Source organism: Prionailurus bengalensis, chromosome B4 (genome assembly GCF_016509475.1).
Source record: "Prionailurus bengalensis isolate Pbe53 chromosome B4, Fcat_Pben_1.1_paternal_pri, whole genome shotgun sequence".
In the NCBI taxonomy this organism is placed as follows: Eukaryota; Metazoa; Chordata; class Mammalia; order Carnivora; family Felidae; genus Prionailurus; species Prionailurus bengalensis.
In genome coordinates, this window is record NC_057358.1 from 18,775,362 (window position 1) to 18,792,427 (window position 17,066).

Genomic DNA, 17,066 nt, shown 5'->3' on the forward strand with positions numbered 1-17,066 from the left:
AATTTCACCCCGTCATCAAGTTTTGAATTAGTTACTCTCCTGATGAACCTGGCCTTCACTGAATTCCAGATCTGAACATATCAGTCAAAAAGCGGCTCGATACTGTGTTTACATATGCAGACTTAGAAAGAGGCTACCTGGATTTGAGTCCCCCACCTTTGCGAACTACAACCTGGGTGACTTTGAGTGTGTTATTTGCTCTGTCATCACTTTTCTCATCTGTAAAATGGGAAGGATAATTGTACCTACCTTCTCAGGTTGTCATTAGTATTACACGATTTAACATTTGTGCAATGCTTAACTCCGTGGCGTCCATTCCATTAATATTAACAATCACCATGTAAACATTTAACTTTTTTAGTTATTTTCCACTGACGGGGAAGAAGGGAAGACAGTGTTTTTCCTGCCCTGCCCTGTTGGACAATCACCAGTCAAGGACTTAACAGAAGAGTGTCATTGCCCTCAGGTGTAGTGTGGCCACAAATCATTGCTTGGGTCCTGGCTAGTAGGTACCTCTGGGCTTCAACTCCTGAAATGGAAATTTCCAGGCCATGTAACTGTTACCAGGTGAAGTGAGACCATGTTATCCAGAATGAAGTCTGTATACCCTTTTAACACATTTCACACTTGCCAAACTTTCCTTACAGCAATGGTCTTAGTGTTTCAAAGACCGTGATGTGACATCGAGACTTGCTGTTCAAAGTGGGGTCCCTGGGGCAGTATCAGCAGCCCTGGGAGCTTGTTAGAAATGCAGAATTTCCACCCCTTTACCCCCAGACCTACAGAATCAGAATCTCTATTTTCTTTTTTAATTTGAGAGAGAGAGAGAGCACGGGAGCGCACACACTTAAAAGCAGAGTGGGACAGGGGTGGGGGGGGGGCGGGGGGATCTTGTGCAGAGTCCAAGCTCAGCATGGACACGACATGGGGCTGCATCTCACAACCCTGAGACCATGACCTGAGCGAAAATCAAGAGTTGGACGCTCATCTGACTGAGCCACCCAGGCGCCCCCAGAATCTGTATTTTAACGAGAACCCTCGGTGATTATCATGTACACTTCAGCGTGAGAAGCCTGGCAGAATCCACTGCCTTGCTTGTAGAATAGTGTGAAAAATCCAGAAGTGGCTTCTGGTTCTCACCCTCCACCCACCTACCCTCCAAAGGCTTCTTTATAAAACCCTGTTATTTTTTTTCTCTGTGCCCTTCAACAGTGTTCCTCCACACCTGGCCAGAATGGTAAATATCCCCACAAACTAATTTGAATAATTCTCAAAATGTGCAAATACAGGCAAGCAACTGTAAGCCACATGTTTGCTGGAAACCATGAAATGTGAGAGGTCAAAAGATATGGTGATAGTTCACTTAACCCCAGTTCATCTGAACGAGTATCAGGTAACTGCACAATGATTGCATTTTGTTTCCTAGCATGTGAACGGTCCCGTGCAGCGCATCATTCAATGTGCAGGGTTAATTTTAAATTCTTGGTTCTGTTACCAAAAAAGTACTGGAGCGGTTAGAATTTCCAACTCAGAAAATCAATTCAATTGATGGGCTTTATTCCTAAAAGGAATAGCCCGGCTCTTGTCCGTATATTTACGTATTGATTAGCCCCTTCTCGTGAACATTGTGATCTTTTAATTAGGCTTCCAGTGTTTTTAGTCACTGGATTAACGACCCATGTCCCATCCACTCCTCCAAGGGTGTGAGACTTGGTTAAAATTCCATTTTTATTAAAAAAAAAAAAAATTCTCCGTGGGGAAAAAAAAACATTGTGAGTTATACTGCCCACGGCAGCTACTTTATTTCTGAAATACACTCAGCTCACTTATGGTTTTGAAGCCAGATTTTCCTTTAGGGGATATCAAAGAAGTTTGTGTTGCTGTTGCGTCCATGTATATCCCTCTCCGTTGCCCATTTCTTCCTTTCATGTTTGCTTTTTGTGGAAGCCTGTCCATTCACATGTTTCTGTTTCTATAGCTACATACGTGCATACGTATGGGGTCCTGTTTATACCACTCTCCTGTCCTTTAGTTTATATCACTCTCCTGTCCTTTAGTTTATATTACTTCTTATATTATTGTGCAAGGAGATCGATTTCAGTTAAATAGGTGAATAAACCAGTTAACAGCCAATTACCATTGAGAACTGTAAAAAAGAAAGCAAAGGTTCTGTAAGTTAGGAAAACTGGCCCCTGGATCCCTCCTTGGAGGGTAAGAAATGGATGCACCTAAACCCCAAATGTGCAAAAAAAAAACAAAAACAAAAACAGTGGAGTCCAGGCTGTGCTCATCTGGTGAGAGGGCACCTGCATGGCTCCATCAGGCTTCAGTGGCTTGTGGCTCAGCGTGGCTCTGCCCAGCACTGCTCCATCGTCCGGGCCCAGCACTTTCATCTGAGAAGACTGTACCTTCTTCAGATTTTCTCTCTCTCTTTTTTTTTTTTTTATGGCTTTGGCCTCATGCATCTGGGAGCCTTCTGACTATGTCTTATTATGACTACATTTTAAAGGAAATTATTGTCTACTAAGAACAAAAACATGAATGACTGACAGTATTAAGGGTCCCAGAGAGAAAACACAGTTATGGAAAGTCTGATAACAGGAAAAGAAGCACCTGCTATAAAAGAAGGGAGATAGTATGATATAGTGGTCAAAACTCAAGAGATGTGGAGTCAAACATTTGTGGATTGAAATTCTGGCTCTGTTACTTCTAGTAGTTTCAACTTATTACTTGTTTTTGTTTGTTTTTGTAAAGTTTCTTTTTAATTTCAGGCTTATTTAATGGGGGGGGGGGTGCCTGGGTGGCTCAGTCGGTTAAGCTTCTGGCTTCAGCTCAGGTCATGATCTTGCGGTCTATGGGTTTGACCCCCACACTGGGCTCTGTGCTGACAGCTGGAGCTGAGCCAGCTCTGAGCCTGGAACCTGCTTTGGATTCTCTCTCCCTCTCTCTGTCCCTCACCCACTCATGCTCGCTCGCTCTCTCTCTCTCTCTCTCTCTCTCTCTCAAAAATAAATAAATATAAAAAAAAACTTTCAAGAAATGTTGAAAGAGTTCCCATATAGCTTTCCTCAGTGTGAACACCTTATATGCTTATGGTACAATTGTTGATAACAAGAAGTCAACACGGCTACTGTACTCTTAACCAGTGTAAGGCTTCGTTCATATTGGTTAATTGTCCCAAACCATCCATTTTTCTTCTTCAGAATCCAGTCTACGACCTACATCGCATGCATTTGTCCAGTCTCCTAGCCTCCTTCAATCTATGACATTTCCTCAGTCTTTGTCATTCATGAACTTGATACTTTTAAAGGGTATTGGATAGTTATTTCATACACTGTCGCTGATTTGGTGTTTGTCTGCTATTTCTTCCGTGTTTTAACACAGGTCTCTGTTTTCAGACCAAATTACTTTTTGTGGCATTACAGAAATGGCATTCTGTCCTTACTTGTGCATCATATCAGAAGGTACATGATGTCACTATTCCTGGTTCTGGTGATGTTAACTATGATCACCTGCTTCAGGGGATGCCTTCTAGAATTTGCTCCTTCACTATAAAGTTACTGTGTTTCCTTTTATAATTATCAAATATCTTTCTTCAAGATACTTCCTGACTATGCAAGTTTCCTGTTTCTTATCTTACTTTCGCCTTCTAATGTTAGCATTCATACTTGCTAAATATAGGCAAAAATACTTAGCATAACGTCTAATATATTAAATGCTAACTGCATTTTCCTACCAACAGTAAATATAGTAGTTATGATTATTTCAATATAACAGAAATGAGGGCATCATAACATTGCTCAGAAACATATTATTGAATTGTGGTATAATTCTATTAGTAAAGCAATTTGCCTTCATTGATGTTAAACACAACACATATTACATCACTTCCAACTATTAGGAATCAAATAAGGAGCTATTTTTCTTTTAGAAAAAAGAATGCAGATCTCATTTTTCCAATAATAATGATAATATCCCACTAATTTGAGAGACCCAAGGTAGAAATATGTGCCCCTCAAACATAATATTGTTTAAATGATTAAAAATAGAATGTTGAGGGGCACCTTGGTGGCTCAGTTGAGTAGGTATCCAACTCTTGATATCAGCTCAGGTCGTGATCTCACAGCCTTGAGATTGAGCCCCACAATGGGCTCCACTTTAGCATGGAGTCTGCTTGGGATTCACTCTCACTCCCTCTGCCTCTCCCCTACCCACATGCTCGTTCTCTCTCTCTCTCTCTCTCTCTCTCTCTCTCTCTCAAATAAATAAACATTTAAAACATAGAATGTTGAAATACGTGGATAGAAATTAGTGATCAATTAATGAATTCATTCTTGCATAAATGAATAGTCCCTAAATTCTTTGGACCATTTCCTATCATGAACTCATGAAATTAGCAATTACTTAAAGTTTAGTTACTACTAATTTTCTTGCCACAAGCTTTTCACCAGGATTATGTCTTATACAAATGACATAAAGACTTGGGGGAACCAGAAAAATGTAGCTTTACTACCGTACATAAGAAGCTGTCTTCAAACAAAAAGTTTTTATTAACAACATTTTAAAAAGTAGCTTTTAGAATTATAAGTGTGCCCACTCCATATTCTTAATTTGTATTAGGTTTCTGTCTTCAAGGTCTTACCGGCATTGACAAATTAATTTATCATTGTAATACCACTGAGAAATGGGCAAGCAAGTTAAACTGGAATAGTGTTTACTTAGGATTACAATTCCTCTGTTATTTAAAAAGAGTTAGCAGAGATCACAATAATTAGTCTGAAAACAGATAGCAATAGGCATAAGAACAATATGTAAAAGAGGCAACAAGAAGTGCCTTGGAAATCTGAGAGGATAGCCCTAATGGAGCCTGATGGTCTGTTCCCAAGAGTATTTTCATGGGGCATGTTGCAGGAGGGCATGATGTGGTTTTAAAGGTCACTGTCATACATGGCTGTACCTGCCATAAATCTGCACCCAACTGTCTGGATTCTCTTCATATACTTCAACAGACTCTTCAAAGAATGTTCCGTTAATTTATCCTTCCCCAGATGAAGAAGTCGTATGCCATTTGTCTGTATCGAAATTACCATTTCTCCTTTCAGATAATTCACTCCTTTCCACAGAGTGTAAGAAGGTAGCCAATTCAGTTGATTCTAGGTGTGTTGCCCATGCTCTTGAAATTTTCACTTCTAAGCTTTTATTTTGTATTTTGCCCAGACTGTTAATTTAGTTATGTGACAAGTTTCCCAAACCCTTACCCCTTTTACATGGAATATCTCTTAAGGGTTGAGATCCAAGATAGGACGATGCTCAGGGTCTGGTAACTACACCAGGGTTTCAATATTATGCTTGCTTCTGTTTACAGTGACTTTGTGACAAATCCAGGGTTCTGGTTAGCCTTTCTGGTTGCAGAAGTGTCCCATGTTGCATATTCAACTTGGGGTCATTCTTATTGATTTTTTATTACGTAAAGAAGGCTTAAGTCATTAATCTTCTCACACCTAACCAAAATAGCTCTTTATCTCAATTGATGGCACAATAGTCCACTAGTCACCCCGCTACAAACCTGTCCTCTTTCCTAGACTATCCTCCCTCACTCCCGATTTAAATGTCCTTCCAATAATCATAAAGTCCTTTCAGTTTTGCTTTCTTTCTTTTTTTTTAATGTTTATTTTTGAGAGAGACAGAGACAGAGCATGAGTAGGGGAGGGGCAGAGAGAGAGGGAGACACAAAATCAGAAACAGGCTCCAGGCTCTGAGCTGTGGGCACAGAGCCCCATACGAGGCTCGAACCCGGAAACCACGAGATCATGACCTGAGCCAAAGTCAGACGCCCAACCGACTGAGCCACCCAGGCTTCCAGTTTTACTTTCTACCCCTATTTTGACCTATCGCTTCTGCTTCCATGCCTTAAGGTCTCATCTGGCTAACTTCCGTTTGTCATTTTAAAAGAGTTTCAGTGACATCTACTCTGGGTTAGGTCGCCTGTCTTGGGCCTTATTCTGCCCCTGCCTAGCCCTATTGTTTATCCTTAGGTGATGTTCTACTGCACCACTGTGTGAACTCCCCAAAGGAAGGAATGGGTGGGACCTATTGACTGTTGTATCCTCAGCCTCTGATTTAGGGACTGGTATATATAAGGTGCTAAGTAAATGTTGTCAACTGGATGAACGAGTAAATAAGACTTTTCTTCAGTGACCCGCATGCCTGTTTTATATACCATACTGAGGAAAAATAATGATCTAATTACCCAGGGGTAATGATATTGAATATATAATCATTTAGTGTCAAGGCACTCCATGAAAACAAACAAACAAACAAATAAACAAAAACCACAAAGCACTCCCTGGGGGAAGAAAAAGCACTCTATAAAATTCCAGAGCTTTTGTTTTTCCTGTTTATGTTTTAATATTTTTCAGTTATGTGTTTTAAGGAGGCATGATAATAATTTTCAAAAACTTGCCTTTATGTATGACTTTTCTCATCGCTTTGTTTTAACATCTCAGTAATTAAGAGCATTGCCATCGCTGTCCACCACATGTGGGTTCAAATTCTAGTTTTCCTCTTAAGCTGTTCTTAACCACTCTGACACTAAGTTAGTTTCACTTTGATGCAGTTATTGTCTGAATCTTATGCAGTTGCTTTATGTGAGTCTGTATATGTAGAGAATGCTAGGTAGGATATCGTAAGAAGGCATACCTTGAGCTAAGAAGTCAAAGTAGGAGTTTCTGCGGATGTGACCTAGCTAGTCCCTGTTGATGCTTTGTCCCTTATCCCTTCTGCCTCCTTGAGTTCACCTGAAACCATGGAGGGCAGTTCTACTATATCAGCAACTTACCAGCTCAAGTGCTGTGTCTCTTCTTTCTGTCTGAAGGCACAAGCACAGGGAGTCTGGGGGAGGAGGGGAATTAACCTCCAGTTGGTAGGAGATGGGAGTTAATGGATAAATGTCCCAGCCTCCTGACATCCAGTGAGAAGATTCTAAGGCATGTTTTCCTTCTTGTTTCTCAGAGGCTCTCCAAGAGGAGAACTAGCTATAACAGTAACATACCTAGTAGTGTATCTACTACTGATTGCTCTTTTCCTTGTCTCGCTTTTCCCACTTTCTGTAGCAAATACTTCCTGATTACTTTCCAAACAAACTATCTGCCCCTAAATCCTTATGTCGGAGTTGGTATTTGGGGTGCCAATCAAACTAAGCCAAGGCTTAAAGAATATGGAAGCCATGGCCAACCAAATTTGAAAGACTATGACAGTCATAAGCGACAGCTAGTAGCAGTACCAGAACCAACGCTTAAAGGTGGCAGGTTCAAGGGAACTAAAAGAAAGCTCTAGAAGACTTGCTGGAGCAGAAAATGTGAAGAGAAAATTGTGAGGTAGCAGGGGCCAGTTAGTGTTGGGCCTTAGAACACATTGTCACCATTTTGACATGATTTCAGAGAGGGTTGGATCTGGATTGAATGATTTCAAGTGGGGGAGTGATGGGCTAGATAATATGGAGAATGACTTCTAGGGGAATTGGAGCCAAGCCTAGGAGGAAGTCATTCGGAACCTACATTTGGAGTGTATTATCCACAGAGAAATGGTGGATTTCACCGTTATTGAGAAGGTGGCATCTTTCTAAATTTGCATTGCTGTTCCTTCAGTGTCCGTGAAGCGGTCATGGTGGTAACTAGGGTAAACTGGTCCTTTACACAGGGAAGCATTTCAATTATTGATACTGTTCTTCAGAATAATATATTAACAAAATTTCCTTGAGAATGTCTTTATTTCTCAAGAAAAGTCAAACTTACATATGTGTGTGTCTCATTCTTCTTTTAAAAATATTGAAATGTTTGTGGTGGCAGAGACACTAATATCCTATTCCTCTGGTTCATCTTTGGTAGAGTAATTGATAGCATTTGTGAGTAATACATATTTAAACCAAACTCCTACTCTGGAAGTAAGGGTTCCGAAGGGTGATGAATTTTACCAGTTTGCTCATGAGCATGGAAATAAATTACAACGATGAAGAGCAATATACCACAGCAAGCGCCTTTATAAAATTATTTTGGATGTCTTTTATGAGATACCCAATTTTGCCATTGGAAGCTTTTATTTTAGGGTTATTAGTAACCACTCATTTCCGTTAGTGCCGTGAAAATGGGTTTTGTTGTTCCCATCAGTCAGCATAAAATAAAAATGGTGATAAACCCTCTCGGAAGATGCAGCTTTCATTACAAAGGAGGGAATGAAAACCTAATTGAAAGTTACTGTAAATTTTGAATCATTAATTTCATGCCAAATAAGTCATTAGAAATCTCTGATGGATGTAAAAATGCGATCATTTGCAAAATTGGAATGAGCAAAATTCAATCTAGATATACCTCTCTATTTTTTTTTAATTTGTATATTGGGAGAGCTGTAATATAGACTGTTGAATTTCAACATGAAGACCTTGTGCTGTAGGTAATTTGTGTGTGCTTTTGGGCTCTAAACCAGGTAATTAATTTCTTTCTGTCTCCTTTTATTTCAGTTGGTCATTTTTGTTATAACTCACTTTTTTCTTGCTTCTTGCCTAATAATAATATATCTGGTTTGTATCACTTCAAACATATGAAAAATCTAAGGTTTTTTGTTTTGCTTTGCTGTGTTTTGTTTTTATTTTACTGTGTATAATATATATATTTATTATATAAATTATATGGGTATTTAATATATAAATATATGATATAAAAATATAAATACATACATATTTTATAAATAATACAATAATAAGTAAAACTACATATATATGTATGTATATATGGTCCCTTTTTTCGGACAAAGAGGGGTGAAATTTATGAGCTTTCTTCTTAAGTCTCTCCAGTTTTCTTCTAAAGTAGTTAAGTAGGCAAAGTAGTTCTCCAATAAGCAGCATTTTTTTATTCTTTGACTCTGTGCTTTTTAAAGTGGACATAATATACCAAATACAGAGAGTTTATCGCACCAAAAATAAAAATATCTGCAGGTCTAGATCAGAGTGCAAGCTATCTTGTTACATGAAACCGCCTTTCATTATGAAATGTACAGAAGACAAATTGAATACATAATTACATAAAATAAATTTTTTGCTGTCTTATTCAGTGAAACTTGATAGATGACATGTTCTACTGTGTTGGAGAAAACTAATAAAACTAAAAATAGAATCCTAAAATAAATTGCTCACCATGATGACTGAACTGATTCTCAGTGGACGACTAAGAGAATTGGAGAAAATAGCTTGAATCAGAGTTGAAAGTTCCAGATTCTTTTTGTAAGCAAAGAACAGACCAATAGACCATCACAGTCAACTTTTTTCTTCTCACATACTTCGAACACTTAATTACCAGAGAAAAGACATCCTTTATTACCACCAGGGATTCAAGGTCGAACAGTCAACTGCAATAATAGTAGTTCAAAGTAGAAGCATCATTTCTTTTTTAACTGGAAGGCTTTCATTTTACATTTACGATTATGTACATTATTGATTTTCTTTTCTGGTTGTTGTTCCTTGCAGAGAGTGAATCTGTCCTTCGATTTCCCATTTTATGGCCATTTCCTACGTGAAATCACTGTGGCAACTGGGGGTAAGTGTTTTTCTACCCATCCACCCTAAATAATCTACAGTTTCACTATAGTTATTTTTAATTTACTTTACATTTCAAGAGGGACATTTATTGGGAAAACCATTGCCTTCTATCACAAAGTCATGGGTGTAAATCAAATCTAAGAAAGAGTATAGCTATTGGAAAAACTTCAGCAGAAAAAAAAGGTGGAGTTATAATTTTCAGCTTAGATTCATCTGTTTTCTTTCTACTTTTTTTTCCTTCTTTTTCCTTCTATGTTTTAATTCATCTTTGGTAATATGGTAAGACTGCATAAATGGGAATAGACCTAGAAAAGAAAAAGGTGTTTAAGGAACCTGCTGCGGTATTTTTCTTTCTTTTAATGTATGTAATTGATTAATATAAATATGTATACACACATCCTCATTATATTACCTTTAATTATTTGCCCCCACACACACTCTTTAATACCACCTATGTTGACTGGCAACTAATTTGAATTTTAAAAGTAAACACTGAGATTCAGTTGGGATTCTTTTAGTTTTATTTTTCTGCACAACCTTTGGAGATTAGTATAGAAATTAGCAATACTCTAGAAAGGCAATTATCGTTTTTTTAGTATATCCCAGAAGTCAGAAAAATTTAATCCTTGAGTGCTACTAGCAGAGATAAGCAAAAGGCCAGAGAATATCCCTGTGTTCTGAGGGAAAAACATAAACATGGAAGCGTAAGTCAAGAAATAAGTTAAAAGAAAACCAGAGGAGGAATGGAGTCTACATACAGAGCACCCATGTCTCATGCACCTTGGACAGGAGTCCCTTCCCTTCACCAGGTTTCATTATTGATCTTCTGAATGGTAAGGAAGTCATGTGGATCACTCGTGCCACATTTTAATATAAAATTTAGAAGATACATAGGATTCAGAATAAGACTTATAACCAGAAATATCAACAAACAAACCAAAGTTTTTGAGCACCTACTCTGAACAATGGGAAATAAAGCTATGTCTGCCTTGGGATTATATAGCCTAGGGGACTATTAGAGTGAAGCAGAATGTGGGGGTTCCTTAGAAAATACATAGGATGAAATATGGGTTTCCAGGGATGACAAAGCTGAGCCATCTGTGAAAGTCCAGTAAGACTTTATAGAAAGATTGCTATTTATGATATTTCTTAAATGATGTCTCAGTTTCTGTGGTTATGTAGGGAAGGAAGGGTAGGTCCTACGGAAGAACATCTTGAGTAAATACACAGAAGAAGAAATGGGTAAGGTGTATGTAGGATAGCAAATAATTGAGTTTGAGAGAAGCTGGGAGTAGATTTATAAAAAAAAAAATGTGGCATATTAAGAAGAGAAAGGTAGATTGGGACAATTTTATATATTGCCTCAAGAGTCTATGTGAGTCATTAGTCCTTAGTAGTAAGTAATAAGCTTTAAGAAGATGAACTCAGGGGCGCCTGGGTGGCGCAGTCGGTTAAGCGTCCGACTTCGGCCAGGTCACGATCTCACGGTCCGTGAGTTCTAGCCCCGCGTCAGGCTCTGGGCTGATGGCTCGGAGCCTGGAGCCTGTTTCCGATTCTGTGTCTCCCTCTCTCTCTGGCCCTCCCCCGTTCATGCTCTGTCTCTCTCTGTCCCAAAAATAAATTAAAAAAAAAGAAAAAGAAGATGAACCCAGATTTTGTATAATGCCTTCAAGTGTAAAAAGACTGGGGTTGCTACATATAATTGGAAGAATATTGCAATAGTTTGTGTGGCACATATTGAGAGCTTTGGCAAGTCTGAGGCTTTTTCAAATCAAGGGAGAGAAATGATGCTGTCAGCAGAAATCACAAACTCAAGCAGAAGAGCTGGTTTTAGGGGAATGCCAATGGCTTCAGTTCTGACACTATTAAATTTTGTGTAAAGAAAGGTCTAAATATAAGCAAAATTCACACAACGACCATGTCTTTTTGAGCTTGCCATGCATTTCTGTGCTAGTATGATGCATGGCACTTAATAGACATTTAATTAATGTGTTGAAGGGTTGAGATAAAAGGGAAAAGGTAAAAATGAAAGATGGCCCCGACACTATGAATTACATCATGCTTCCTAGCGTCTTTGAAGTATGATATGAACGTGGCTATTTTATAAGCTGGACATTAAGCACATTTTCTAACATCTGAATTTTATTTTATTTTTTTTGTTTTTGTTTTTTGTTTTTTTGGGTTTTTTTTCTGAAATTTATTGACAAATTGGTTTCCATACAACACCCAGTGCTCATCCCAAAAGGTGCCCTCCTCAATACCCATCACCCACCCTCTCCTCCCTCCCACCCCCCATCAACCCTCAGTTTGTTCTCAGTTTTTAACAGTCTCTTATGCTTTGGCTCTCTCCCATTCTAACCTCTTTTTTTTTTTTTCCTTCCCCTCCCCCATGGGTTCCTGTTAAGTTTCTCAGGATCCACATAAGAGTGAAACCATATGGTATCTGTCTTTCTCTGTATGGCTTATTTCACTTAGCATCACACTCTCCAGTTCCATCCACGTTGCTACAAAAGGCCATATTTCATTTTTTCTCATTGCCACGTAATATTCCATTGTGTATATAAACCCCAATTTCTTTATCCATTCATCAGTTGATGGACATTTAGGCTCTTTCCATAATTTGGCTATTGTTGAGAGTGCTGCTATGAACATTGGGGTACAAGTGGCCCTATGCATCAGTGCTCCTGTATCCCTTGGATAAATTCCTAGCAGTGCTATTGCTGGGTCATAGGGTAGGTCTATTTTTAATTTTCTGAGGAACCTCCACACTGCTTTCCAGAGCGGCTGCACCAATTTGCATTCCCACCAACAGTGCAAGAGGGTTCCCGTTTCTCCACATCCTCTCCAGCATCTATAGTCTCCTGATTTGTTCATTTTGGCCACTCTGACTGGCGTGAGGTGATACCTGAGTGTGGTTTTGATTTGTATTTCCCTGATAAGGAGCGACGCTGAACATCTTTTCATGTGCCTGTTGGCCATCCGGATGTCTTCTTTAGAGAAGTGTCTATTCATGTTTTCTGCCCATTTCTTCACTGGGTTATTTGTTTTTTGGGTGTGGAGTTTGGTGAGCTCTTTATAGATTTTGGATACTAGCCCTTTGTCCGATATGTCATTTGCGAATATCTTTTCCCATTCCGTTGGTTGCCTTTTAGTTTTGTTGGTTGCTATGCAGAAGCTTTTTATCTTCATAAGGTCCCAGTAATTCACTTTTGCTTTTAATTCCCTTGCCTTTGGGGATGTGTCGAGTAAGAGATTGCTACGGCTGAGGTCAGAGAGGTCTTTTCCTGCTTTCTCCTCTAAGGTTTTGATGGTTTCCTGTCTCACATTTAGGTCCTTTATCCATTTTGAGTTTATTTTTGTGAATGGTGTGAGAAAGTGGTCTAGTTTCAACCTTCTGCATGTTGCTGTCCAGTTCTCCCAGCACCATTTGTTAAAGAGGCTGTCTTTTTTCCATTGGATGTTCTTTCCTGCTTTGTCAAAGATGAGTTGGCCATACGTTTGTGGGTCTAGTTCTGGGGTTTCTATTCTATTCCATTGGTCTATGTGTCTGTTTTGGTGCCAATACCATGCTGTCTTGATGATGACAGCTTTGTAGTAGAGGCTAAAGTCTGGGATTGTGATGCCTCCTGCTTTGGTCTTCTTCTTCAAAATTCCTTTGGCTATTCGGGGCCTTTTGTGGTTCCATATGAATTTTAGGATTGCTTGTTCTAGTTTCGAGAAGAATGCTGGTGCAATTTTGATTGGGATTGCATTGAATGTGTAGATAGCTTTGGGTAGTATTGACATTTTGACAATATTTATTTTTCCAATCCATGAGCAGGGAATGTCTTTCCATTTCTTTAAATCTTCTTCAATTTCCTTCATAAGCTTTCTATAGTTTTCAGCATACAGATCCTTTACATCTTTGGTTAGATTTATTCCTAGGTATTTTATGCTTCTTGGTGCAATTGTGAATGGGATCAGTTTCTTTATTTGTCTTTCTGTTGCTTCATTGTTAGTGTATAAGAATGCAACTGATTTCTGTACATTGATTTTGTATCCTGCAACTTTGCTGAATTCCTGTATCAGTTCTAGCAGACTTTTGGTGGAGTCTATCGGATTTTCCATGTATAATATCATGTCATCTGCAAAAAGCGAAAGCTTGACTTCATCTTTGCCAATTTTGATGCCTTTGATTTCCTTTTGTTGTCTGATTGCTGATGCTAGAACTTCCAGCACTATGTTAAACAGCAGCGGTGAGAGTGGGCATCCTTGTCGTGTTCCTGATCTCAGGGAAAAAGCTTTCAGTTTTTCCCCGTTGAGGATGATGTTAGCTGTGGGCTTTTCATAAATGGCTTTTATGATCTTTAAGTATGTTCCTTCTATCCCGACTTTCTCAAGGGTTTTTATTAAGAAAGGGTGCTGGATTTTGTCGAAGGCCTTTTCTGCATCGATTGACAGGATCATATGGTTCTTCTCTCTTTTTTTGTTAATGTGATGTATCACGTTGATTGATTTGCGAATGTTGAACCAGCCCTGCATCCCAGGAATGAATCCCACTTGATCATGGTGAATAATTCTTTTTATATGCCGTTGAATTCGATTTGCTAGTATCTTATTGAGAATTTTTGCATCCATATTCATCAGGGATATTGGCCTGTAGTTCTCTTTTTTTACTGGGTCTCTGTCTGGTTTAGGAATCAAAGTAATACTGGCTTCATAGAATGAGTCTGGAAGTTTTCCTTCCCTTTCTATTTCTTGGAATAGCTTGAGAAGGATAGGTATTATCTCTGCTTTAAACGTCTGGTAGAACTCCCCTGGGAAGCCATCTGGTCCTGGACTCTTATTTGTTGGGAGATTTTTGATAACCGATTCAATTTCTTCGCTGGTTATGGGTCTGTTCAAGCTTTCTATTTCCTCCTGATTGAGTTTTGGAAGCGTGTGGGTGTTCAGGAATTTGTCCATTTCTTCCAGGTTGTCCAATTTGTTGGCATATAATTTTTCATAGTATTCCCTGATAATTGTTTGTATCTCTGAGGGATTGGTTGTAATAATTCCATTTTCATTCATGATTTTATCTATTTGGGTCATCTCCCTTTTCTTTTTGAGAAGCCTGGCTAGAGGTTTGTCAATTTTGTTTATTTTTTCAAAAAACCAACTCTTGGTTTCGTTGATCTGCTCTACAGTTTTTTTAGTTTCTATATTGTTTATTTCTGCTCTGATCTTTATTATTTCTCTTCTTCTGCTGGGCTTAGGCTGCCTTTGCTGTTCTGCTTCTAGTTCCTTTAGGTGTGCTGTTAGATTTTGTATTTGGGATTTTTCTTGTTTCTTGAGATAGGCCTGGATTGCAATGTATTTTCCTCTCAGGACTGCCTTTGCTGCGTCCCAAAGCGTTTGGATTGTTGTATTTTCATTTTCGTTTGTTTCCATATATTTTTTAATTTCTTCTCTAATTGCCTGGTTGACCCACTCATTCGTTAGTAGGGTGTTCTTTAACCTCCATGCTTTTGGAGGTTTTCCAGACTTTTTTCTGTGGTTGATTTCAAGCTTCATAGCATTGTGGTCTGAAAGTAAGCATGGTATAATTTCAATTCTTGTAAACTTATGAAGGGCTGTTTTGTGACCCAGTATATGATCTATCTTGGAGAATGTTCCATGTGCACTCGAGAAGAAAGTATATTCTGTTGCTTTGGGATGCAGAGTTCTAAATATATCTGTCAAGTCCATCTGATCCAATGTCTCATTCAGGGCCCTTGTTTCTTTATTGACCGTGTGTCTAGATGATCTATCCATTTCTGTAAGTGGTGTATTAAAGTCCCCTGCAATTACCACATTCTTATCAATAAGGTTGCTTATGTTTATGAGTAATTGTTTTATATATTTGGGGGCTCCGGTATTCGGTGCATAGACATTTATAATTGTTAGCTCTTCCTGATGGATAGACCCTGTAACTATTATATAATGTCCTTCTTCATCTCTTGTTACAGCCTTTAATTTAAAGTCTAGTTTGTCTGATATAAGTATGGCTACTCCAGCTTTCTTTTGGCTTCCAGTCGCATGATAAATAGTTCTCCATCCCCTCACTCTCAATCTAAAGGTGTCCTCAGGTCTAAAATGAGTCTCTTGTAGACAGCAAATAGATGGGTCTTGTTTTTTTATCCATTCTGATACCCTATGTCTTTTGGTTGGCGCATTTAATCCATTTACATTCAGTGTTATTATAGAAAGATACGGGTTTAGAGTCATTGTGATGTCTGTATGTTTTATGCTTATAGTGATGTCTCTGGGACTTTGTCTCACAGGGTCCCCCTTAGGATCTCTTGTAGGGCTGGTTTAGTGGTGACAAATTCCTTCAGTTTTTGTTTGTTTGGGAAGACCTTTATCTCTCCTTCTATTCTAAATGACAGACTTGCTGGATAAAGGATTCTTGGCTGCATATTTTTTCTGTCTAGCACCCTGAAAATCTCGTGCCAATTCTTTCTGGCCTGCCAAGTTTCAAAAGAGAGATCAGTCACGAGTCTTATAGGTCTCCCTTTATATGTGAGGGCACGTTTACCCCTTGCTGCTTTCAGAATTTTCTCTTTATCCTTGTATTTTGCCAGTTTCACTATGATATGTCGTGCAGAAGATCGATTCAAGTTACGTCTGAAGGGAGTTCTCTGTGCCTCTTGGATTTCAATGCCTTTTTCCTTCCCCAGTTCAGGGAAGTTCTCAGCTATGATTTCTTCAAGTACCCCTTCAGCACCTTTCCCTCTCTCTTCCTCCTCTGGGATACCAATTATGCGTATATTATTTCTTTTTAGTGTATCACTTAATTCTCTAATTTTCCCCTCATACTCCTGGATTTTTTTATCTCTCTTTTTCTCAGCTTCCTCTTTTTCCATAACTTTATCTTCTAGTTCACCTATTCTCTCCTCTGCCTCTTCAAGCCGAGCTGTGGTGGTTTCCATTTTGTTATGCATTTCGTTTAAAGCGTTTTTCAGCTCCTCGTGACTGTTCCTTAGTCCCTTGATCTCTGTAGCAAGAGATTCTCTGCTGTCCTGTATACTGTTTTCAAGCCCAGCGATTAATTTTATGACTATTATTCTAAATTCACTTTCTGTTATATTATTTAAATCCTTTTTGATCAGCTCATTAGCTGTTGTTATTTCCTGGAGATTCTTCTGAGGGGAGTTCTTCCGCTTGGTCATTTTGGATAGTCCCTGGCGTGGTGAGGACCTGCAGGGCACTTCCCCTGTGCTGTGGTGTATAACTGGAGTTGGTGGGCGGGGCCGCAGTCAGACCTGATGTCTGCCCCCAGCCCACCGCTGGGGCCACAGTCAGACTGGTGTGTGCCTTCTCTTCCCCTCTCCTAGGGGCGAGATTCACTGTGGGGTGGTGTGGCTCGTCTGGGCTACTTGCACCCTGCCAGGCTTGTGATGCTGGGGATCTGGCGTATTAGCTGGGGTGGGTAGGCAAGGTGCTCGGGGGCAGGAGGGGCAGGCTTAGATCGCTTCTC

The 17,066-nt window shown here is 39.2% G+C and overlaps 1 protein-coding gene across 2 annotated transcripts in view; it reads left to right on the forward strand.

Annotated features, from left to right (window-relative positions):
* PLXDC2 (plexin domain containing 2) overlaps window positions 1–17,066 on the forward strand; it is a 455,689-nt gene that overhangs the window by 238,505 nt on the left and 200,118 nt on the right. For both annotated transcript variants that reach the window (XM_043564759.1, XM_043564758.1), the window contains exon 4: window positions 9,518–9,587. In XM_043564759.1, coding sequence (XP_043420694.1) covers window positions 9,518–9,587 — 70 coding nt within the window. The remainder of the gene's footprint in view (window positions 1–9,517; window positions 9,588–17,066) is intronic.